General features: G+C 44.7%; 1 protein-coding gene across 1 annotated transcript in view; it reads right to left on the minus strand.

Moving 5' to 3' along the window:
- The window catches only part of ADD2 (adducin 2), a 53511-nt gene that overhangs the window by 15340 nt on the left and 14465 nt on the right, over positions 1-23706 (minus strand). Inside the window, exons 5-13 of the mRNA XM_090281491.1 lie at positions 18168-18319; positions 17667-17747; positions 14135-14284; positions 12601-12744; positions 10604-10702; positions 5895-6071; positions 1919-2176; positions 981-1100; positions 50-139 (exon numbers count right to left, since the gene is read on the minus strand). Coding sequence (XP_090137617.1) covers positions 50-139; positions 981-1100; positions 1919-2176; positions 5895-6071; positions 10604-10702; positions 12601-12744; positions 14135-14284; positions 17667-17747; positions 18168-18319 — 1271 coding nt within the window. The remainder of the gene's footprint in view (positions 1-49; positions 140-980; positions 1101-1918; positions 2177-5894; positions 6072-10603; positions 10703-12600; positions 12745-14134; positions 14285-17666; positions 17748-18167; positions 18320-23706) is intronic.

Consider the following 23706-nt stretch of genomic DNA (forward strand, 5'->3'; position numbering starts at 1 on the left):
CGGAAGGTAAACTTGTTTCCCCTCCAGACAGGGTCTGCCTCTGCTGTACCGGACTTCGGCTCTTCTCAGCGATGACGCTCGCCAGGAGCTGGGACTGGGGCCCTGCTGACTTCACATCTTGTCGGTTTTGTTCTCGAATCTGTGTGGAAAGGGAGGGGGAGACTAAGCTCAGTGTGCAGAGTCAGGCTGCGGTGTTTGGGAGGGGCATTCCCAGGGCATACTGGTGTCTAGTGTAATCTGTGACTTGGTCTAAAAAGATCCTCGCACGCCTCTATTTCTAACACAGCCCATCCACTCTGACACAGTTTGTGCACAACACCCAAGTCTCACTGACTCAGAGAAGGTAACTAACTGGAGGAGGTGAAGAGTAAAAGAAGGCAGAGTTGGTCCTTGAGGGAGATTCTCAAACTTTAATATTCCTATGAATCCCCTGACAGATTTGTTTAAAATACAGATTATTGAGGCCACCCCACACTTACTGAATCTGAATCTCTTGGGGGGCAGGTGACCCAGGAATCTGCATTTTTAACAGGCACTGCAAAGGGTCCTTGGACCACATATTGAAACAGAGTTCTGTGAATGTATCAGACCAACTGAAGGTGATCTGTTACAATTCAGGCTTTTAAAGTGATTAGAAATATAAGTGAACTATAAAGCAAAGTAGAAAAATAAATATAAAGGATTTTGAAATCTTGGCCAAAGGATAATAGTATAAGTAGCATAAAATTCATTAAAAACTCAATTTGTAGGCAGGTCTCTTAGATCTAATGCCTAAAGCAAGCACCTCTCTATGTAAGAGGATCCTATCAGACACCGTAAGTCTGGTACTCAGCACAGTGCTGGGAACAGAGCCAGTAAACAGTGCTTTCTTTCCCGTGAGAGATATCAGGGGTGTTGGTAAGTCAGGCACATCCTGACCCCACCCCACCCCTCCACTCTTGAGGGAGAAGACATAGCGAGACAGCCAGCTACCACCCTACCTTGTTCCGCATGTCCAGCACTTCTTGGGGGTCGGTATAGAGAGGCACAAATTGGTTTGGGTTTTCAATCCGTATGGGCATGCCACTGCTGGATTTCTCCACCTCGTCAGCCTTCATCCACTGAACACACAGAAGGCCAGGTGGGTAAGGCGAAAGAATAAGACCCGTGCGTCCTCCCCAGGGGTCCGCCCCAAGCCACTTGGGCCCACTGGCCTACATGGAAGGTCAGCTAAAGCCTATACATGCATGTTGTCTCTCCTCTGTGATGTCCGTCTCCCAGAGCAGGATAGGCAACAAATGTCCCAGCTGCCAAAGAAGGCCCCAGGTCAACAGCCATAAGGAACACTTAAGAGTAGGGGTCAGAACCTTGGTAACCAGCATTGACAGGCAGACAGCCTCTTGAGCTTATATATTAGATGACTCCATGTCAATTTACAGAGCTTCTTCTCCTTTCTTTTTTTTAATGAAGGGCTATTCCATTTGGCTGCCAGCTACATTAATGTTAATGAAAAATCAAATTAAGCATCAGAGTGTGTGCTTGGTGGAGAGAACAAAGTAGTAGAAATGAAAATCCCACCCACCTCCTGGATTTGCATCAGATGTGCAGTTCAAATGTTGGATACCCATCCTTGAACTTGCCAGAATTCCCCTCTACATGTGGGAGCAAGAAGCAAAAATCAATTGCCCCTCCCTTTTAGGCTGCTTGGCGTGACCTGGTCCAGCCATCCAAGGACCCCAAAACTCAGTGCAGACATGCAAGGAACACGTGATCAGAGGCTGAGTGGATATGAAGCCTTAAGGGGGTCCTGTGCTAACACATGCGCAGGGAAGACTTGTTCTGTTCCTTTATTTTAAAGCCACTTAACCCATAAACATAGCCAAGCACTCTCCGCCCATCCTGGTTTCTCCCAGCAGGAGACCCCCTCCGCCCGCCTTACTGTGGTCTTGGGCCGGGGGCTGCCCATGCTCCTCTGGACCTCGTCAGCCACATTGACCCGCAGGTAGGTGTTGGGTGTGTTGAGCCAGCGGGTCTTCTCCTTCTGCTGCTTCTGGGCGTGCTGCCGCAGGGCGGGCACCGGGGTGCCATCCTCCTCAAACACGAAGGCTGTGACCGTGGCTGGAATCTCCACCTCACTCTTGTGTTTGGTTTTCTCTTGAACAAAGGGGTAGCGGTATGTATAGCCTGTTCTGTAGCCCTAAAAGGGATAAAAACAGAACTTGATGTGGGGAAAATGGTCTGTATGCACCTGCGTGCCCACCCACGCACTTCACCCCCTTCTATCTAATGACTCAGTTTAAACCTCAATCTTCGAGGTACAAATTCACTGCTTCTCTAGTGTGTTTCGGAATTGTTCCTTTCTCGGTGCCCCAACCCCGCCCTTCCCCACCCCAACAAGCCCTCTGATGAGGGCTGAGAATATCCCTGGAACCATGTGCACTCCACAGACCTCCTTCCCTAAACAGAGCTCCAACTTTTTGTCTGGTGCAGTGGTTCTCAGCCCTGGCTGCACATTGGAACCATGTGGGAGCTTTAAAAATGCTGATGCCTGGCCCTGGCCAGTGTGGGTCAGTTGGTTGGAGCGTCATCCCATAAACTGAAAGGTTGTGGGTTTGATTCCTGGTCAGGGCACATACTTAGGTTGCAAGTTTGGTCCCTGGTCGGGGCACGTATGAGAGGCAACCAATTGATGCTTCTCTTGCTCATCAATGTTTCTCTTCCTCCTGCTCTCCCTCCCTTCCCTTCTCTCAAAAATCAATAAACATGTCCTCGGGTAAGGATTAAAAAAGCTGATGCCTGGAGACCTGCCCACTTCAATGGACGTGGTATGGTCTGGGCTACAGGGTTTTTAAGTTTCCCAGCTGATTCTAACAGTTAGCCTTCCTTTCCTCAACTCTGAGGCTTAACTATTTCCCTCTCAGAACCCTCAAATTTCTGTCTCCTAAGCAAGACCATGTCCCACAACGGCGGAGCTGGCTGCTGCTCAGTGAGAACAAACACTCAGGAATCTTGACCGCTGACAAGCGACTCTTAGCTTTGCCCCATTTTCTCTAATTTTGTTTTGCTCTTTTGGGGGTAACTAGTAAAACTGGATGTTTTAAATTACATTTAATGGCCACTTGAATCTATTCCTTTATAAATTGTGCTCTTGGTCCATTTTTCTGCTGAGATGTTTGTCACATTGATTTGTAATATCTTTTTACAGTAATTTGACTGTTATATGTGTTGCAAATATTTTCCCCCACAGTTTGTCTTTTAGCTTTGACTTTTATGTAATCATATCTGTCAATATTTGTCATCATGATCTCAGACTTTCCTGCCATGCTTGACAAGGTCTGTCCCAGCACAAGAGCATCAAAAGTATTAATCTACATTTTTTAATACCTGTATGAGTTTATTTTTTATGTTTTAATTTTTTTATCCTTGCCCAAAGAAATGCTTATTGATTTCTAGAGAGAGGGGAAGGGGGAAGATAGAGGGGAGAGAAACATTGATCAATTGCCTCTCATTTGTGCTCTGACTGAGAATTGAACCCACAACTTTTTGGTTCATGGGATGATGCTCCAACCAGCTAAGCCACAGCAGCCAGGGCTGTATTAATTTTTGATAAATCAGGAATTCATCTTGTTGAAGGGAATGTGGTAGCAATCCACCTAACTTTTATTCTTCAAACAGCTAGTAGTCTATCTTTCCCCCCTGCTTTATAAGATACCTGTTTGCTCTGTGTTAAGTTCTCATATGCTTGGCATGTGTTTCTGGATTCTCTAATCTGTCGCACTGAAATGCCTGGCCATTCTGAAATACTGCTCCTCCATTTAGTTACTCAGGCTTTATTATGCTTTACCGTGTGGTGGGACAAGAATCCCTAATTACTCTTCTTTTTATAGGGTCTTCCTAGGCATTCTGAATTCCACCTAGAAGAACATTTTGCTAAGTCCTTTCACCTTCCCCCATTTTGAAAGGAATTACATTGATTTTGTTGATTAATTTGAAAAGTGACCTCTTTACCCTATGGAAGCTTTCTAACCAAAAATAAATTATAGCTCTTCACTGATTTCAGGTTTTCTCTGATGTCAACTGGTTAAACTTTACAGTTTTCTTTAAATGGGTTCTGCTTAATGTTTTATGATTTTGTTGCATTTGCAACTAGGATTATTTTTCTCCCATTATTAAATTTTCAAGTATGTTTTATATTAAGACACAAAACAGCTACTAATTTATGTATATATTTTTATAAGTGACCACATTAAAATGCACCCATTATTTCTAACATTTTTTTTCAGTTGAGTCTTTGGACTTCATAGGCATGTAATTATACTATCTACAAAGAACAGTAATTTTGTTTCCTTTGAAAATTTATACCTCTTATTTTTAGGTCATACTTCTTTGAGCTGAGTTTCAATACTATTCCAGAGTAATATTAAATAATAATGCTGAGAGCAGGAATCATTGTTTAATTTCAAAATTTAATAGATCGCTTCTCAGCTGTTTGACTAAGATCAAGTAAAATGTAATGGAAATTGTCCTAATGTTTTACCATGATATTGGCTCATGTTTTGAGAAAAAAATATTTTAATCATGTTAAATAAGTGTCTTTTTATACTACTTATTATTTTTATAAATTGATACTAAATTTTTATCAACTGCCTTTTGATATTTATTAAAATGATCAAAAAGGTTTTTATCCTTAGACTCAGTAATATCATGAAATATATTTTAAAGATTTATAATATTAAAACATCCTTGAATACTATGAATGAACCCTCACTTGGTTACTGTGGATTATTATTTTAATGTTATGCTAGATACTATTTGCTAGTTTTCATGCATTATTTTTCATTAACTTGTAAGATTGGTCTGACTGTGTTATAATTGTTATGGTTTGGTGTCCTTTCACTCTTCTCTGAAAGTTTAAATAGCATAAGAATTGTCTGTTTCTTAAAGATTTGAAAAATTCCTATAGAAAACCATCTGGTTCTGGTGCTTTATTTAGGCATAGATTAATCAGCACACAAATGTTAATTGTATTTTCATTGTGGATTATACCTTCCATCATTATAAAGAGACCCCCATGGTCAGCCCGGTAATAAGGTAGAGATGGTTAGAAGGAACTGAAGGCAAAAAGGAAAGTATTAATTATTGCAATGATCTACACACAAAAAGAGGGTCCAAGATAGTAACAGTGAGGAGGGGGAAATGAATTTGATATAGAAATGTTACAAAGATAGGTCTCATCTTTCACTACTTGGAGCAATCTAAAAAGTAGGAGTCTCTTCATGCAATTAGCTCCTCATGGTATAAGCTCTCCTCTTGTTCTTGAATTGTCTCCTATTTATATGCCACATCATCAACTAACTCAACTGAACTGTTAGACCCTAGAAGAAGGAAGAATGTCTTAAAATTCTTTTGTATCCTTTAAGTCCTATTCTTAGATGTGTCCCAGTTAACTTCTGTAATGACTGACTGGTTTACTAATTATAATAGGATATTGTTATAATGCTGCTCACAAGGAATAAGGAAATTTGTGGTATTATGTGTTTTCTGCATTAAAATCATGAAGTAAGAAAGGCAGAACTAACTACAAAAGAGTGAACTGAGTCATGTAATAGGTGAGGCTCTGTGGTTCTGATTTTTACTGGATTACTAACTCTTACCAACCAATATCTTCTTACCCCTTTTCCAAAAAGCACCATGCAGGTATGATGACACCCACAGCCCTGACAAGGGGGTGGCAAAGGCCTTCTCAACTACTATTATAACAACCACAAATACTAAGTCAAGTTGCCAATCAATGAGGCTTTAACATTGGAACTGTGATGTTGGCAATCCTGATGCCCACCTAATGCCTCATACTGACTGGTCCAGAGGCCAAGCCTCAACAGACTAGCCTTGAAGGACAATGGCAGCACACTCACCAGGTTGTCCAGCATCCTCATGAGGGCCTCAAACTCGTGCTCCCCCAGCCGGCTCTTCTGCATGGGCCCGAAGGTGCTCCCAGCCCACTGCACTGAGCCCACCTCATGGGGTCGGTGCTTCTCCTGCTCCAGGAGGATGAGGTTCTCCACTCCCCCAGCACTGGACAGAGCGGACACCTGACACAAAGAGCAGAGAGTCCTCAGCTCATGTGTGCACACGCGCACATGTCACACACACACACTTGTGCACTGACCTAAGCTTATGTGTGTAGTGGAGAGTGGGGATGACAAATGATTAGAATCAGAAATGGGCTGGGAAATTGGGCTGTATTTGACTGTTTCCTGCCAGAGGAAAAACCATCCCAAATTTGTTGGGCATGCACCCATTCCAGGGAAAGAGCTGTTAGCAGTTTCTTTCTTCATGTCACTTCTTTAGAAACCATAGAGGACAAAGTAACCTTAAGAATAAAAGAATATGGAGAACTGAACATTACCTGGGTTACAGACCAACTTCAGATTGTGATTATTGCTGAGGAAGGTGGGAGAATGGGATTGAAAGGGCTCCAAAGGGAACTTCAAGTCTTATCTGCAATATTTTATTTCTTTAAGAGGAAAAGATATGAAGCAAAAAGGCTGTTAATATTTGTTAAATCTGAGTGGTGGGTAGTGAGTATTTACTATTATATTATTCTCTTTGTTTTTTTGTGTGTGTATTTGAAATATATCCTACTTTTTAAAAAAGTCACTAGAGAAAACAATAGGCCAATGAAATATGAGTGCAGCCTGTTGGGCTGAGTTAATAGGTCTAAAGGAAGACTGCAGCTTCCACAATGGGATCAGTCAGTCAAGGAAACCCAGGAGGAGGCAGGTGAAGTGCTGATAGTGCACAGCCAGGCACTGTGTAGGGGGAGGCAGCTTTCACCAATGGACTTGGAGCGTCTGTCGCACTGTCAAGCTTCCACGGGGAGGCAACAATACAGGTGGTCACAGGCAACAGACTTTGAGTACTCAGGCAAGAGGTATGTGTACACAACAGATGCTTTTAGAATGATCCTCAAAAACATTCAGCAATTGAATTCCCTTATTTTCTAATTCCATGCTCATCTAATAGTACATTCTATTTACTCCTCATATCTGCCACTCAGATATAATTGGTTATGATTTGGCTTCCTGGGCAAGTTCAGCTACAGAAAGTAGCTGAGCAGGAGTTTTGTGCTGTGCATCAATACACTAGCATTCTAATTAGTATTTGATAGTCTATGTAAGCCTGCTCATTACAGGGGAACAGCTCCTATTACATAAGCCTTCAGAGTTTCAGTTTTTGTGACAGTTTTTTTTTTTTAATTGAAAATGAAAGGATATAATACTTTAGCTTGCTGATGAACACAGGTCTATGATTCCAGGAAGATCCTGGACATAGCCTGGAGTGTGTTAAATTCACCAGTGTAACAAATGGCCCCTATGAGACTTCTTGGAGGTCAGCCAGGCCACCTTCCCAATGTGACCCCATCACCCTGTGAAGAGGAGGAAACTAGAACTCTAATTGTTCTACACCCTTTTTATCCAAGACCTGTGTCCAATGGAAGGCTCTATTTTTAACTTAAAAAGATGATGCCATGCGCTGGCAGAGAAAAGGAGACCTTAGGGGTCATTAATTCCACCCGCCCACCAACAGTAAGAGTCCTTGTCTGATTTCCCTAGGAGGTGACCAGCTCCATGCCTGGGAGGCAGCCTACTGTACTGCTATCCAAGTGTTTGAGGACCGTGGTGAGTTGACATAGATTACAGTGAGTTGAAATCTACTGATCCCAGTTCTGCACTCTGCTGGCAGGCTTCCTAGTCCTGAAGTCCCTCACGCCCAGCACTGAGGCTGAGTGCATGGAACATACCCTCTGAGGCAGTGAATTCCACCTGGTCAATCAATTTACCTAGTTCATCCTGGATCCTCATCTTGCCCAGACAGAACTTTTGCCTGTGACCTGAAACCCTGACTTGAAGTGCCAGTTCCCTGAAGAGAGGTCCTGGCCTGTCAGCCAAACTTGTCCACCAACACTTACTGCCCTGAGAGGCAGTGCAATGCAGTGTAGGGTTTAAGAACACAGACGCAGGCACCAGGCTGCCTGGGTTTGACTCCTGGCTCTGCCATTTACTTACTGTGCAACTTTGGGCAGTGATTTACCCTGTCTGTGCCTCAGTTTTCTCATGTGTAAAATGAAAATAGTACTACCTACCTCATGCGAATTATTGAAGGTAATATTTGTGAAGCACTTAGGATAAGACCTGGTGCATGTGGAATGCCATATATTTATGACAAATAAATTATGAGGTTTTACCATGGAAGGTTGAGAAGCAATATTCTTTGGGTACTGGTCATTCATGGAGGAGGAGGGAACTGCCCACATCCTTGCAAGAGCTGCCCCCTCCCAACTCCCTCTTCTTCCATTGGTTCCCATGGTGATGGGTAGCAGATGGAGAATTGCCTGAGCTTCTTCCCATCTGCCTGTAAGCAGAGCAGAGAGCTGCCTCTCTCAGCTGGGGGTGGCCCAGTTTCCTGGAATCCCAAACTGATGGGGAGCACAGAAGACACTGTCCCAAGAGGAAAAAATAGGCTTTTAGCCTTGAATCACTAAAATGACCACAATCACGTTTGTTTGTTTGCCAAAGTCACTGACAGAGAAAACTAGACCCACAATGGAAAGAAAATCTTGATGCTGGCCATTTAACCAGAAATGACCCAGCACATGCTGGGATCCCAACAGCATCTGCAAACTGCCAGCACCAGGGAACTTCCACGCCTTAAACCTCTGGGCTAACCTTGCCGGGTTTCCTTCCATGCCTTCCAGTTTCATGTCTTCCTCTAGAAGCCTCCCTGCTCCACCAGCTAAAAGAAGCCACTGGAGTTTCTCTGGGGGTTATCTGCCTTCATCGCCGCATGCATTACAACCAGATCACATTGAACCAATCTTGAGTGAAAAGAAAGGGACAGCCGGCAGAGCCAAGAGGAGCAGCCAGTTGGCTATCAGCTCTGCCTGTTCAGCTCTGTGTTTGCTACATGGCCATCCTGCCTTTAGTTAAATTGCACACTGCCCATTTCTGAGGGCCTGGAGCCTGGGAGAGACACACTTCACCATGGGGGCATCTCTCTCCATTCATTCTCAGGGCTGTGCCGTCTTTGCAAGGAGACAAGAACAATTTTTCATGGGAGCCTCTTCTTCAAAAGAAAGATAGGAAACTCTTAAAGAGCTCAGATGTGGGGTAGGGAAAGTGGGCATATCAGAGGCTCTGCCATTTTCTGACCCCAGTCAGGGGTCCAAGCTCAGGCCCAGCATCGCTGCTTAGGGGGCAGCAAGGCCATTATATTGGAAAGGCAGAGCTTTGGTCCTGCTCCACTTTCTCATGTTCTGACCACTGCTGGGTTTCCTCCCTCCCCCTCAAGGGTAGGGTAGGAGGATAGTCTCATACCACTTCTTCTAACACCTCTTCATTACTGTCTTAATAACTGTCCTCTCAACACCTTTCTTTAAAAACCACCGAGAAAGGAACCACTTGTAGAGCCTTCACAAGAAGTGATGCTTCTGGAATATAATTCCCTTCCCTGTTACTCCCAAGAGAAAGGCCTTCTTCCTGGGGCGCTGCTCTGTCCAGACAGGCCAGGAGAGGGCAGACGGGAGCTGACTCATCCTGAAGCAGCAAGGCCCCCCACCCCCATCCACCGAGTCCCAAAAATACCATCGGCAACGCCTCTCCTTTGTCTGAAAGGCTGTCCTCAGAAGGACTCTACAGGCCCCACCTATGCAGCTGAGGAAACAGAGGATCACAGAGGAAAGTCCCTGACTCAAGCCCAGAGCTGGGGAGGATGGAGCCCAGTCAACTATGCTAAGCCCCTCCTCACCCCCCACATCTTGCCACACTGAAAGGGGTGTGTCCTTGGCTTATCCAACATCACTGGCCTGATAAAGCTATAGGATTTTTGTCTGACTTCCTATTGCTTCTTCACCAACTCCTCTAGGAGTCCCATGACCACTGACACTCCCACCCACCCTCCACCCCATCTCTCACTGGTTAGGGGAACTTCATGATGCTCCCTGCATATCACCTTGGAGGTGTCCTCGTGTTTATCTGCCATGTCAACCCTCCACCTTGCCTCCGCTCCACTTCTCTTTCTGGACTTGACCATGTTCACGGTCTTTGCAAACTAGCCCCCTGGAAGGAAGGAAGGAAGGAAGGAAGGAAGGAAGGAAGGAAGGAAGGAAGAAAGGAAGGAAGGAAGGAAGGAAGGGAGAAAAGAAGGAAGGGAGAAAGGAAGGAAGGAAACCTACATGAGTGGTGTCTATTGGCCATAGTCAAATGTAACAGGTATACCCAAAGCGATATGTGACCATGGTGAGAACTTTTATCTGCCCTATTATGGTTTCTCCTGCTGTCCAACTGATGAGCCCAGATAGCTCCTCATTCTGGGCATTGACCCCCTGGAGCTGGGTGTTGGTTGTTAGACAATGGTGATATATTTTTTAAAGCTACACAACTGCTTATAAGTGTCAAACTTCAGGTGAATACGGTGGTGCCAAGACAGAGAAGTAGGGCCAGGCTTTTAGATACTGGGCTTATAGGCCGCCCTGAATCACAGCTAATGGCATGGGGAGGGGTGGCCTTTGCCCACGGGCCAGTGTCAGAGCCTTTCCCCAGAGTCTGTGGAGGAACGTGCTCACCTGTGTCTCACATGCAGCCTGCAGGTGGAAGATCTTATAGAACGCCTCCTCCACGGTGTCACCTAGAGCAACCATGCCATGGTTTCTTAGCACCAGGATCTGTGGAGGAGCAAATGGCCAATGAAAACTCTGAGCCTTCTAAACTTTAGTGAAGAGGGAGAGATTTTTCATATTCAATCCTGGAGCACCCTTCCCCCCAACTCCTTGTTCCTTCTCCCTACACAAATACCCCAATGTGCCCCACATGTAAAATCACGTGTGATTTTAACAACCCTAGAAATAGAAAAATAATTTTAATACTGAGACAAAATAGTTTGGTGGATTTCTTTGAGCCTAGGTTTTTAGGCCTTGGAGATCTTAGAAGTCTGAAGAGCTAGTGTTTGTGATAAAGTAAACAAAATTATTTCATGTCCAATATGAGTATCCCACCTCAAAAGCAACTTCTTGCCCCTATGAGTCAGCCTGGGGTTGGCTCTCTAAGAGGTGACTCTGCAGAAACAGGTGGGGAACCCGAGTCCCTGATGGCAAATCACATGACCTCTCTGGACAATGGCCCTGCTCTCCATACAGTCAGTGAGGTCCCTGCAGATGTAAGATCCTACAGTTCTATGAAAAAGGTCACAGCAGCCTTCTAATCTAACTCACTGGTTTTACAGTAGAAGAAATACAAAGCTGAAGAAATTTAAGTTTCCCAGCTATTTAGGGGCAGAATGGGAACTAGAGCCCAGGTAGTCTCCCTGTTGTGTTGGCTCAGTGTTTCCGACTCAGCCAGGGGAAGACAGAGGAGAGGAGGGAAAACCTGGAAAAGAGTTTATCCCAAGCACTTGATGCCCTGAGGTCCAGATGTCAAAAATTCTTGTTTGGTTTTATCCTTGAGAACTCTCTGAGACCAGCTGGTGTCCACCTGGGAGCCGGGACATAGATCCATGTGTCGCATCTTTCCCTGGAGACCTGTGCTGAGGCCTAATGATCACAGCCTCTCTTACCAAAAACAGCTGGAGGTTTTCCCTCTGAAGTGCCAGAGAAATGGAAAAAGACAGTGACTCTGTCCCACAAGAGATTTTGCAGAGAACAAATGCCCCAACTTTCAAATTCTTGTAACAATTCACAGAGATGAACGTCTCATTCCTTCCCGGGCACTGCTCACAAGGCTTTAGAGAATGTCAGGAGCAAGCAGCAGGGATTTCTCCTCTGTGTCAGAGATGGGGCGGTGGGGAGTCTCAGCTGGGAAATGACAGGGACTGCCTTTCCAGGATGGGAGAAGGCATCCATCAACTCAGGTTTGGCTCCTAAACTTCCTGTACTAAGCTGACCACCCCGATTATGCACCCTTATAAAATAGGTCTTTAGACTTTAACCAAACAATAAATGAGATTCTGTTTTCCTCTATCAAGTTAGGAAAAAAAAGTGATAGCACTCAAGTTTGGGGAGACCACAGAGAAATAGCATTCTCATATACTAGATGTTGTGGGGTGGAGAGAACAGTTTGGTCATGTGATATAAGAATTTTTAAATGTGCATCCATAGAAATTTACCCTAAGGAAGTCATATCAAACACATACAGAGATTTAGCTGAAAGGATTTATATTGCAGTAGTGTTTATATCAAGAGAAAATTTGGGGGTGGGGGGGAAACCCTCCCGATGTCCAATCATAAAGGACTGTTCAGGTAAATGGTGGCACAGCCATCGATGCAATGAGATAAAATTTAATCACTTAGAATAGTGATGTAGAAAATGTTTAATAATATACAAAGGCATTTACTGTATATTGCTAGGGGAAAAAAGAAAATATATTTTATGATCCTAGTTTTATAAATACACGTGACTATATCTGGGGGTGTGTACCAGAATCTCAGAGTAGTGTGATAGAGAGAATTTTATTTCATTATTTTTATTTACAAATTCTAATCATCATCCAATGAAATGTGTGTCTCTTGTAACGTCAGCTTTTGACAACCCTGCCCTGAAACATGTTCCCAGAAGAGCTGAGCCAGACCTTGCAGGTGGGTCCAAGGCACTTCTGCAGGTTGATCCGATCCGCTTCCTGCTCCATTTCTCCATTGAAGTCATAATAGGCCATGTCCCCCACTAGCAGGGCATTGTGGGAGACAGGCAGGAGGCCCCACTTCATGACTGACACCTTCAGTGAGACGACAGAACGGTTAGCACTTGTAGCTCCCAGCACCTTTCCTCAGAGTGGCATGGTCAAGTTCTGCTCTGGGGATGGGTGTGGGGACCAAGTACATGAGAGAGGCTACCCTCTGGCTCTCTGCCACCTGGCTGGGGTCTTGCTTTCTGGCTGCTTCCTCTAATGTCCTTCCATCGCAGTTTTCACAGCAGCTGTGTCCATATATCACCTTCTAAAATTGCTGCAAAGAAGGCACTGGAGAAAGCTATTGCCGCTGCCACCTGCCTGCTTTGCTCTTGTCCTAGGACTCTGGGAAGAAGCGAGGGTGGTGGAGTTGGCACCAGGCTGGGGTAGAGCAGGGCCTGGGGTCCCCTGGGGTGGGTTGGTAGAGACCCTCAGCCTTGAGGTCAGTGCAGAAACAGCCACGACTCCTTGCTAACAGGGAGGCCCATTGTGAAACCCCATTTTAACAGCAATGAAGCAATCAATAAGGGTGCTAGGGAACAGAATTAAAACCCCCATGGCTCATGCTCTGCCTTTTATTAAAAGCAAGGAGAGATTTAGAAGAGCCTCTTGGCCTCCTTCACTCATTTTGCCCCATGAGTAAGCCCAGGCTCTGCACACTTGGCACAAAGACATCATCCAGTCTTGGTCCAAATTCTGCAAGGTCTCAGTGCTCACAATGAATGTGCTTTGCTGAGAAAACTACAGGCCAGTTACAAGTCTGCTCTGCCCCTGTATGGCCTGGGGGGTGGGTATAATGGGGTAACGGTGGAGACAACTAGAACTGGTTGTCTGCTGCCTTTCCAAGTGACATTGCAGAGAAATTACTAGAGACCCTGAAGGGACAACCTGTTCCTTGGGGAAGGGGGCTCTTTATTCTACTGTCTCCCAGATTTCCTTGCCCCCATCCCCAGATCTCAGTCCCCCTGGGCTATGAGAAGTTGGCAAGTCCAGGTTTCCCACATCTTCTATCCAGATCTCTCCTCATCAGAGCCTGGGCTGGGGGAAGGGGCAGAGTGGCACTAGCCCTCGGTCCAACAGGACCTCCCTGAGTAGAGAAACTGAGGAGGGGCCATCACCCAGGTAAGTGATGCCAGTCTGTGTACGTGGCAGGGTAGGGGATGCAGTGGGGCAAACACTACACGTCTGTACCTTCTCTTCCCAAACCAAGGGTTCTGTTGTTAGAAAAGTGAAGACAGTTAGGTTCCCCACATTGGGTGTTCCTTCTCCTCACTTTAGCATGAACTCCAGGAAATCTTTCCAGTTCTATTTAAATGATGAGCTTGTCACTAGCTTGGGGGTCTTACGTCTTTGCTCAGGGGGAGTCTCAGAGAAGCAGTACTGTGGGATTGCTGCCAGCCTCAGGACGTGACGTGCTGGCTGAGGAGCTGACACTCACCGCTGCCGTGGCTGGCGTGTGCAGGTGGATGATGCAACGCACATCAGGTCTGGCTGCGTAGATGGCCGAGTGCAGAAAGAAGCCTGTGGTGTCCACTGGGAAGCAGCTGCTGCCCTTCTCCACCACCTCTCCCAGGATGTTCACCTTGATCTGGGCCAGGGAAGAAAAGACACTGATGGCCACTGAACAGACACTAACTCCCCTCCCCACAGGTGGGCCAGCACATGGATACCCACTGGTATTCATTCATTCATCACACCTCAGCAATGGCTGTGCTTGGTGCTGGGGGAGAAGGAGACCCAGCTCCTGCCCTCAGTAAGTGCCCAGACTAATGGGGGACACAGGAGATTCAATTCAGCATAAAAAACAATATAGCAGAGTTTCTCAAACTTGAGTGTGCATAAGAATCACCTGGAGATCCTGTCAAATGCAGATTCTGATTCAGTAGACCAAGAAGAGGGCCTGAGAGCCTGCTTTTCTACAAGTTCCCAAGTGATACTCAGGCTGCTGGTCCACAGACCACGCTCTAAGCAGCAAGCTGCTGGAATAGCGTCATTCGTAGAATTCTCTAAAAGCAGATGGGAGGAGTATTTAATCCTTGTAAAATGTCTTTTTACCAATGACCCAAAAGCTAGGTTTTAAAGGACAAGTAGAAAGTAGTCACTGGTTTTATAACATGCTTTTGACACCAACGGGTTAGTAGGTGTAATGGCTAAAAATCACATGCTCGTGTATGAGTGTGTGAGTGTGTGTGTGTGAGTGGGTGGGTGTGCACACATGCACAATTTCTGATGGCTCTGGCTGGCCCAGCCCACAGTGAGGCTGTGGTGTCCCCTGCATAATAGAAATAGTCTCATAGAACATCACAATCAGAGAAGGTCACTTTGATTGTGACATAGCAAGACAAAAGACTGCTCCTTAATCATGTCTAAGCACAGACAAAAACACCACTGCGCAAGCACAAAAATGACCCACACCTCACTCCTGGCCAACTGGAGACCCTGGAGCTTCTTTATCAACAGCAGCTCCAGCCTCGCTCCATTCCCGTCACTGACCCCTGACCCTCCCCCACCTTAGAATCACCCCAGCATCTGACAGTGTACCAGCCAAGACAACACCTCCTTCTCAGAACACTCCCCAAATCACCCGACACCAACCCAGACCCTGTAATGAGTCCCCTCCTACTATGCCCCCTGGTCTTATTGAACATACCCCCTGGTCTCCAGGGTGCAATTGCCCTGCAGCTGGTAGTTAACCTAACTTGTTGATGACAGGTGTTCCCTGTCATTATTAACAAGCTAGATTTTAGTTTCTAAAAATCACGATAGCTTTGGCCCTTAAAATTGTACCATCATGACATTCTGAACAAGGGACACTGGGCAGTGCCCTCCACCTCCATTCCAGAAGGCGCCACAGACAAGATGGTACCAAAGGAAGGGACAGACTCTTGTGGGGAAGGGACATCCTATTGACATCATTTGTTTAAGCAGAAGCATCAAATCCCCTCTTACAAAGTTCTAGTTTAAGTGAATTTTACAGAATGAACATGACTTCAAAGTGGCTGGCCCCTAGAAGTGGCAGCAACTCTCCCACCTCAGGGACCTTAAACCTGTGAGTGTCTAATACTGACCCCTGGTCTCCCTTCAGCCCAGCTCCCCCTCTTCCTCTGATGTGTGGCCTGCTCAGAGTTCCCTCTCCAGGATGGTCTCTCTCCAGTCTCATGCAATCCTCATCTCAGCCTTGAATGTGTGACCAGCTGTCACTTAAGAGTCTCCATAGTCTAATGGGACCGCCACTACCCCCACAGAGAGCCTTTTTGTCCAAATGAGAACAAACCCCTCTTGAGGGCAGCACCAGGCACATGGGGCTTGGTGTGCAGATGCTTCCACTGAGCAAATTTGAAAAACAAGCCCAGTACCAAGACACGCTTAGCAAGGTTGGTTTTCACCCTCCCCGCCCCTCACCAGCCAGGCTCTCTTGCACAGTGCACAGGCACATGCATCCACAACACCTCAGGCCCTTGGCTCTCAAACCTGGATCTCTAGGTCATATCTCTTCTGAATCTAGGACAAACAAACGCCACTTCCTTCCTTCCTGAACATCCCACCAGCTCTTCAAACTCAGTCCCACACTGCCAGCCCATATGATCACCAGGCCCACTAATGCTGCTGGCCCAGAATTGCTTTCCTGGCTGACTGTATCAGCCCCAACCAGTTGGCATGATGTCTGTTTGCCTCCACACAGTTGCCAGAGGGCACTCTCTGCAATGGAAACCTGATTGCATCACTTTCCTGCTGACAGTGCTTCAGAGGTTCTGCGTGTCCAGCAGAATAAAGGGCTATACAGGCCCGCAGTGCCCTTTATCATCTGGTCAATATCAGCTTCCCAGCCTCACCTCCAGACACTGACTATGGAAGCCAGACTCAGTGCCTCATGAGTCTTCCCAAGTGCACCAGGACCTGGCATTCATTTGGGCTTGGCGCGTGCTGCCCTCCTGCTGAAGACATGGTCACCTCTGCTCAGCCTTTTCCTGCTTCCCTGGTATAAGTCTGCTTCTCCGCAGTGAGCTCCTGAGGACTCTACTCCTTCATCACCATTTCAACCTAGAAGCTCCTCCTTTGTACCTCCTACAGAACCCGGTGAGCCCAAAGCCCTGTCTCTGTGCTCCCAGGGCTTCCTTCTTCTCTCTCAGAGCACTCTTCAGTTTGAGTTTAATCACTGATCACCTCCCCTCTTCCCCCGACCCCACCACAAATGCCTTAAAGACAGAGCCTGTGCCATCCGTGTGTCTGAGGTCCCTGTCTGACTCTTCCATGACCTCCTTGGGTGGTCCTGGGCAAGTCACTTTCCCTCACTGGGCACCAGCGTCCTCTCCTGCCTCTAAAGTGGCCTGATCTTTAAGCTGAGGACCTGGACTCAACATCTGAGTGTCTCAAGCCTGGCGGAGGCCCCAAGGTGGCATCTTCCTCTCCCAGGTCCAACAGCTGTTGCCCACGCATCTAAGAAACACTGGCCCTCTTCTGCTTCTAAGACAGTCATTTCTATTGCTTTCCTCCTTACACCCAGAAATATTTCTTGATGAAACCAACTTCTGGAAGTTTCTACTATCATACCTAAAGGAGCAAGAAAACTGAAAGTGGTCCCAGAAGTTATCGCTAATGGCACCAGCACTAGACAAGTCTTGCATTGCTTTGGGACAAGGCATTGGCTTTCATTCTAACTTATCTCCCCTTCAGAAAGTCCTCCCCTCTCCCAGACTTTGTGATACAATCCAGGCTCAGTGGACCAGGCCCATCTCCTCTCTTTCCCACTGGGCTTGCTGCCTGCACCTCACATTTTGGTCTTGTGGTGGCATCATGCTCTGGGCACTCAGTTTGTTTTGGTACCTATGTGTCTTCTTGTCCCACCAGATTGTAAGCTCCACAAGGGACAGGACAGAAGTGGAAAATTTGGAGATGACCTATCACTGTAGGAGCACAGGGGGTAGTCATTTCAATAAGGAATGAGCAGTGAGACACCAGACTGTACTCACCAGGCTGGATGCTGTGACTTCACTGCAAGAAACTCCCTTAGGGCTAATCAGGAAGTGGTCCTGCTCCTTGCTGACTCTCAGCTGGAGGAAAGACACAGGTTCTCAGTGGCAAAGGGAAGGGGTCATTTCCAAGGACATTCTGTTTGACTCCCCTCTTCCTCTGAATCCACTACACCCAAATCTTCCTCTCAAGGACCTTTATCTCCTCAACCCCTACCCCAACCCATGAGAGATAAAGAGAACTTGGCCCTAATTTGGAACTAGAGAAATGGAGCTACAAGAAGAATCTCTTTATGGTCAAGGGTAGCCATAGAAACAGGATCCAGGAGTTCCCAGCTCCCCATCCAGAGAAATGTCCACTGGCCAGGTTATTTCAGGTGAGCACAATGGTTAGAAAGCTTGTCCAAAGGCCACCAGCAGTGCCATGGCCATGGCAACAGTCAGGAGTTCTCCCTTTCGATTTTGTGGGGGCCCCACCCCACTTCAAGGTGCTCTCCTCACCGTGACATAGGTGTCGCTCAGCTGGGCCCAGCCATAGAGGTCCAGGAGTCGGTAGACGCTGCTGGTCTTGCACCGCATGAGTCGCTCCCCCTTGGCCAGGTTCAAGGAGTCGGCTGTGTGGAGGTCATTGATGGGTGTCATCATGGAGAAGTCTGGAGGAGGACAGGGTGAGAACAAGGCTACTCTGAAGAACAGGGGCTTCCACTGCACCCCCTTCATTGTCCTAGTCCTCTCCAAATTCTCACTGGTACTACATCTGCATGAGAGACTTCCACAGACAGGAAATTCAACATCCTTTCACCTGACTTCAGGGGAAGGAAAACCAAGTCCTCTGCTTATTTGGGTAAGAATGGCATTGCTTTGGGTCAAAAAATCATGACATAGCTGAAGGCCACAGAATTAAGGGTTCTCAGAAGGCCAAGCTTACCATAAATCCTACAGAAGGACATCGAATAAAAGCAAGAATAAGTTTCTGAGTGCAAGTATGGGTATATTTCATTAGTTCACTTTCATGAAGAAGTTACTAATCATTAGACCTGCTATGACCATGCTGTTTTAACTATACCATGCAATGTAACTTCTTCTCTGATTTGGAAACAGGGCAGATAGAATGCCAGGTCAGCCAGGGAGTAAATTTTTCAGCTTTTTCTGACAAGTCATAAACTTCCAGAAATCATTCTGGATGTCTGTGGTTGGCTGAAGGCATGCAGGCCTCAGGAAGCCTCATCTACTCCCCTCTGGATATGAGTCTCTTGGCTCTTTATGGTTTCTCTTTGGGAATTTTGGGGGCCTGTGGAAGGGTTTTGGAAATGAACCCAGAGTGTTTGATAGTCTTGTCCTCAGGGCACCCAAAGGGTCTAGGAGTTGACGTCTAGTCTGTCCCATTAACCATGATGATTGCAGCTTGCAGGCCTTGAGAAGGCAGAAGAGGGCATTTGAGCCCCAGCACTCCCATTGTCAGTGTCTAGGAACGAATAGGAGAATCAATAGGAAAGTGTTCCAGCTTAAAATGATGTCTGGCTGGGAGCCTCCTGATGCTGTCTCTCCTAGCATCGTATTAAAAACTAAAATGCTCTTGAGAAACTTCCACCATCTCTATAAACCTCGCTACTATACAATGTGATGTCTGCCCTGGACCAGGTTTGCCATTAGTTGAAATAATGAGATGGTGTGTGAAGATGAAGGTCGAGTGGGTACTGTTGTCCCAATGTAGAGCAAGCAGAGCAACCCTCAAACACCTATGGCAGGACAATGCACCCAAAGGGCCTGTGCTTACCAGGATGGTATACCTCCAGGGCATGTGTCCAGAAAAAGTAGCTGACAGAGACAAGAAGCCGTCCAAAGATCCAGCTCAATGGGCAAGAAGAGCAATAATGGAACTCCAAACTCAACAATTTCTAATTTAAATGGACCAGTCTGCAATCCCTTCCTCCTCACTGTGCATCACCCTGACAAGAAATTACCCATATGCTTCACCCTGGGTGGCAAGAAGGGAAGCATATCAAAAGCATAAGGCCCCCAGACAAAGCCTGGGGGAGTGGGTCGCTATTGTTGGGAGGCTCTTTAGCTCCAGTTCTTTGAATTCTTCTCTTACAAACAACTGTGGGTCTGAGTGATGCCCAGAAAGCCAAAATAGGTCTTAAAACACCCCCCATATCCTCTGCATCCTGTCTCGGAGGCCCCTCTCCCACCACCACTCTGTGAGCGTTACCCCACCCACAGGCCTGAGAGTTTCAGAGGACTCTCCATCCTCTGCCCTGCAGAGGCACCAGGTTTATGACTCAGATCTAACTGAGCCATTCATTCAAGTTACTCAAGAAAACACAGAAAAAGATAAAAACCCACCAAACACCCTGAAAATTAAGACTCAAGGACACACTATTAAAAAACAAAAAATTCCAAGGCAAATAGAGTTGGACAAAGAACAACCTCTCTGGGCTTGAACTCAAGACATTTTGAGTTTCCCTCTCTACATTCCCTGACTCAGACACCCTGGATGTGCACTAATCAGATTTCCAATCATGTAACTGCCTTCCTGAGAGATGCTGGTTGGTGAGGCAACGGGAACACTGGTCAGCCCTGCTTTTCTCTCAGATGGAAGAGTATGAGGACAGAGACATGAAATCAATAAAAGAGGATATGATAGCTATGGGAGACAAGTACCAGAGAGTCAGCATATAGACAATCAGTATTGCTCTAATAGAAAAAGCTTCTGGACTGAAAAAAGATCTATGTATATAGATTATAAAGATTTACTCCACATTCTTTGCCCTGGCTGGTTTAGCTCAGTGGATTGAGCGTCGGCCTGCGAGCTAAGTGTCGCTGGTTCGATCTTCCAGTCAGGGTACATCAGAGAAGGAAAACTCTGACTCCAAAAAACCTCCGCTGCCTTGCGGCATACCTCTTCAGGGGAAAGGCTAAGGGAGTAAACCCCGACAGAAAATCCGGAGCCGGAGTCCCTAAGGCGGTTTGACGTTGTAGTCAACACCGGCAACTCCTGCGGCGCACCTGAACCCAAGCTGTATCGACTCCGTCTTTCCCTTGGACCCTTCAGCTGCGAAGAGAGGGGGGGTCTGCTGCATGGGCAACAGCAGACCCTCCATATTACCCTGCCCAGGCTCTGTAGCTTCAGCGTCATCACAAGATGTCGATTCAACACGGGAGGAGACAGATACCATGTCACTCCCGAGTCGGACTGCACAGCCATTCTCGGCGGTGCAGATAGACTCTTAAGAAGCTACACCATCGTCTCTCGAGACGGACGGCTGCCGCCGCCGACGACTCCACATTCTGCAGAGCATGGAAGGCAGGGAGTCCATGAAAAGAAGAAGCAGCCTATAATTATACACTTCCTGGCAACGTTTCTGAAATACAAGAATAAGGGGGGAAATCCACAAACATCTAGAAAAAAGTTTTGATTATCTACAAAAGAACAAAAAATAGGTTGTTTCAGATTTCTCTTCTATAGCAATAGATGCCAGAAGACAATGCTATAGGAGGTTTACAAAAACAAAAACACTAAAGTGACATAAAACTTGTTAAGGTAAAAGAATCATCAAAAGCATGCCATAAAAATATAAACAAAAAGCAAATAGAGGTTATAATACTATTATCAAAGCAGAATTTAGGGAAACAATATACTTTTGGACAGAGAGCCATTTTGTAGGTCATTTTACAGGGATTAAAGGTTTAATCCTAAATAAAGCTAAAGTTGTAAAAGACACTTATGCTTTGAATAACATTTCATCAAAATATCCAAAGCAAAAGCCATCAGAAAAGCAAACACAAATGAACAAAATTCAAATACAGTGGAAGACAACATAATTCTCATTTATTATAAAATCAATAACAATAAATGAAGATATAGATTAACTACTATGTTCTAGAGATTGTCTATACCCATACATCATTTTTAAATGATATTATTAGGCTACAAAAAAATCTCAATAAATCCTCAACACAGACACTAAATATTAGGCCACATTTTCTAAACATAAGGCAATAAAATTAGATATTGACAACAAATTTTTAGAAGAAAGCAAAGTCAGCCATTTTAAAATGAGAAAATACACTCCCAAATAAAATTAAAATAGCAATCGCCTACTTAGAAATTAGCAACAAAGGAAATACAATGTGTCAAAATTCATGGGATAAGACCAAATATACTCAGAGAAAAAAAATAGCCTTAAACATTTTTATTATTGAATTAAATATTAAAAAAATCATCCATTTTATTCTTCTCTAGAAAAAATATAAACAACAAAATAAACCAAAAAATGTTATGAAAAAGAATTAATGAATATTAAAGCAAAAGAAATAAATTGGGAACAAGAAAATCAGTAGAACCAATATGAAATTCAATGATTGGCTTATGTGAGGAGATCTGTGCATAAACCCACATCCAGATTGGCCAGTAAAGAGAAAGTGGGATTGCAGAGCACCAGGAATGAGAATGCGAGTCCTCTCACTCACTGCAGAAAGTTTAAATGATAAAAACATTGTAATATTATAAATCACTCTCATAGCTTTGAAAGGCTCCACAAAATGGTCGTTTTATACAAAATATAGAACCAGCAAAATATTTTTAAAAATTCTAGATAAAACTTTGAAAAAAAATGTTTATCAAAAATATTCCAGATCTAGATGGCTTTTCAAGTGAATAATAAATTTTCAAAAAACAGGGGCTTCCTATCTTATTTAAACTCCATTAGGGAAAAGAAGATAAAGATTGTCCAAAAAGTGAACTGCTGACCAGTCTCATATGTGAATATGAATGCAAAAATCCTTGATAAAAGTCCAGTGAATCAAATCCAGAGAGTATTTTTAAAAGAATGCATCAAGACCAGGAATGACTTATTTCAGGGATGAAAAGAAGAGCTCAATATTCAGAAATCTAATAATATAATTTGTCTCATCAATAGTCTGAGGAAAGAAAACGCAAATGTCCAAAATGCATTTTATAAAATTCAACATCTGTTGCTGAGAAAAACTCATATCAAACTAAAATAAAAAGATATTTCCTCAACATGATAAAAAACAACTAACTTGAGCTCTCATGCTAAAAGAATGCCCATTAAACTCAGCAACAAGATCTGGATGACTACTCTCTAACTTATTATTAAACATTGTTATGAGAGTTCTAACAGATGCAGTGAAAAAACTGGAAATAAAAACCAAAGAGTAGATGTTGAAATGAGAGATGCAAAATGACCATTATTTGCAAAGTATGTGTTTTTTCTATATACTAAAACCAAAAGAATTAAGTAAGAAGATAATAAAATGTAAGCGTTTGGTAAGGGGCTAGTTTAAACATATATATCCAATGATTTCCCCAATTACAGCAAAAACCAGAAAGAAAGTTAAATGGAAAAAGAATCATTTAAAATAACAAAATTACATAAAATTTTCAAGATAAACTTAAAAAGAAATCAGTAGAGATTATGTGAAAATAATTCCTAAACTTTTCTGATGGAAATTAAAAAAAAATTAAATAGAAGGCATACATCATTTCTGAAAAGATTTAAAATTAATTCATGCAAAGATTTTTAAAGTACCTACAATGTTCCAGACACTTTTCTAAGTCCAGAACACTATTCTAAGATATAGCAGGAAACAAAAGATATAAATATACCTTTTCCCCTGTGGAGTTTACATTGTAATATTTTATTTATTTATTTATTTTTAGAGAGAGAGGAAGGGAGGGAGAGAGAGAGAGGGAGAGAAACATCAATGTGTGGTTGCCTCTTACATGCCCCCATCAGGGACCTGGCCTGCAACCCAGACATAAGCCCTGACTGGGAATCGAACCTGTGATCTTTCGGCTTGCAGGCTGGTGCTCGGTCCACTGAGCCATACCAGCCAGGGCGGAGCTTACATTCTAATACAAAATTGTAAATTTAAAAATTCTCCACCAATTTAGTCTATCCATTTAATGTAATCCCAACCAAAATCCCAAGAGGAATTTTTTGAGGTGAAGGGGAGACTCGACAAAATACTTTCAAAGTTATTTTAAAGAATCAACTTGTACAAATAGTTGAAA

The sequence above is a fragment of the Furipterus horrens genome, unplaced genomic scaffold, assembly GCF_987537825.1.
Source record: "Furipterus horrens unplaced genomic scaffold, mFurHor1.1.pri manual_scaffold_6, whole genome shotgun sequence".
Lineage (NCBI taxonomy): Eukaryota > Metazoa > Chordata > Mammalia > Chiroptera > Furipteridae > Furipterus > Furipterus horrens.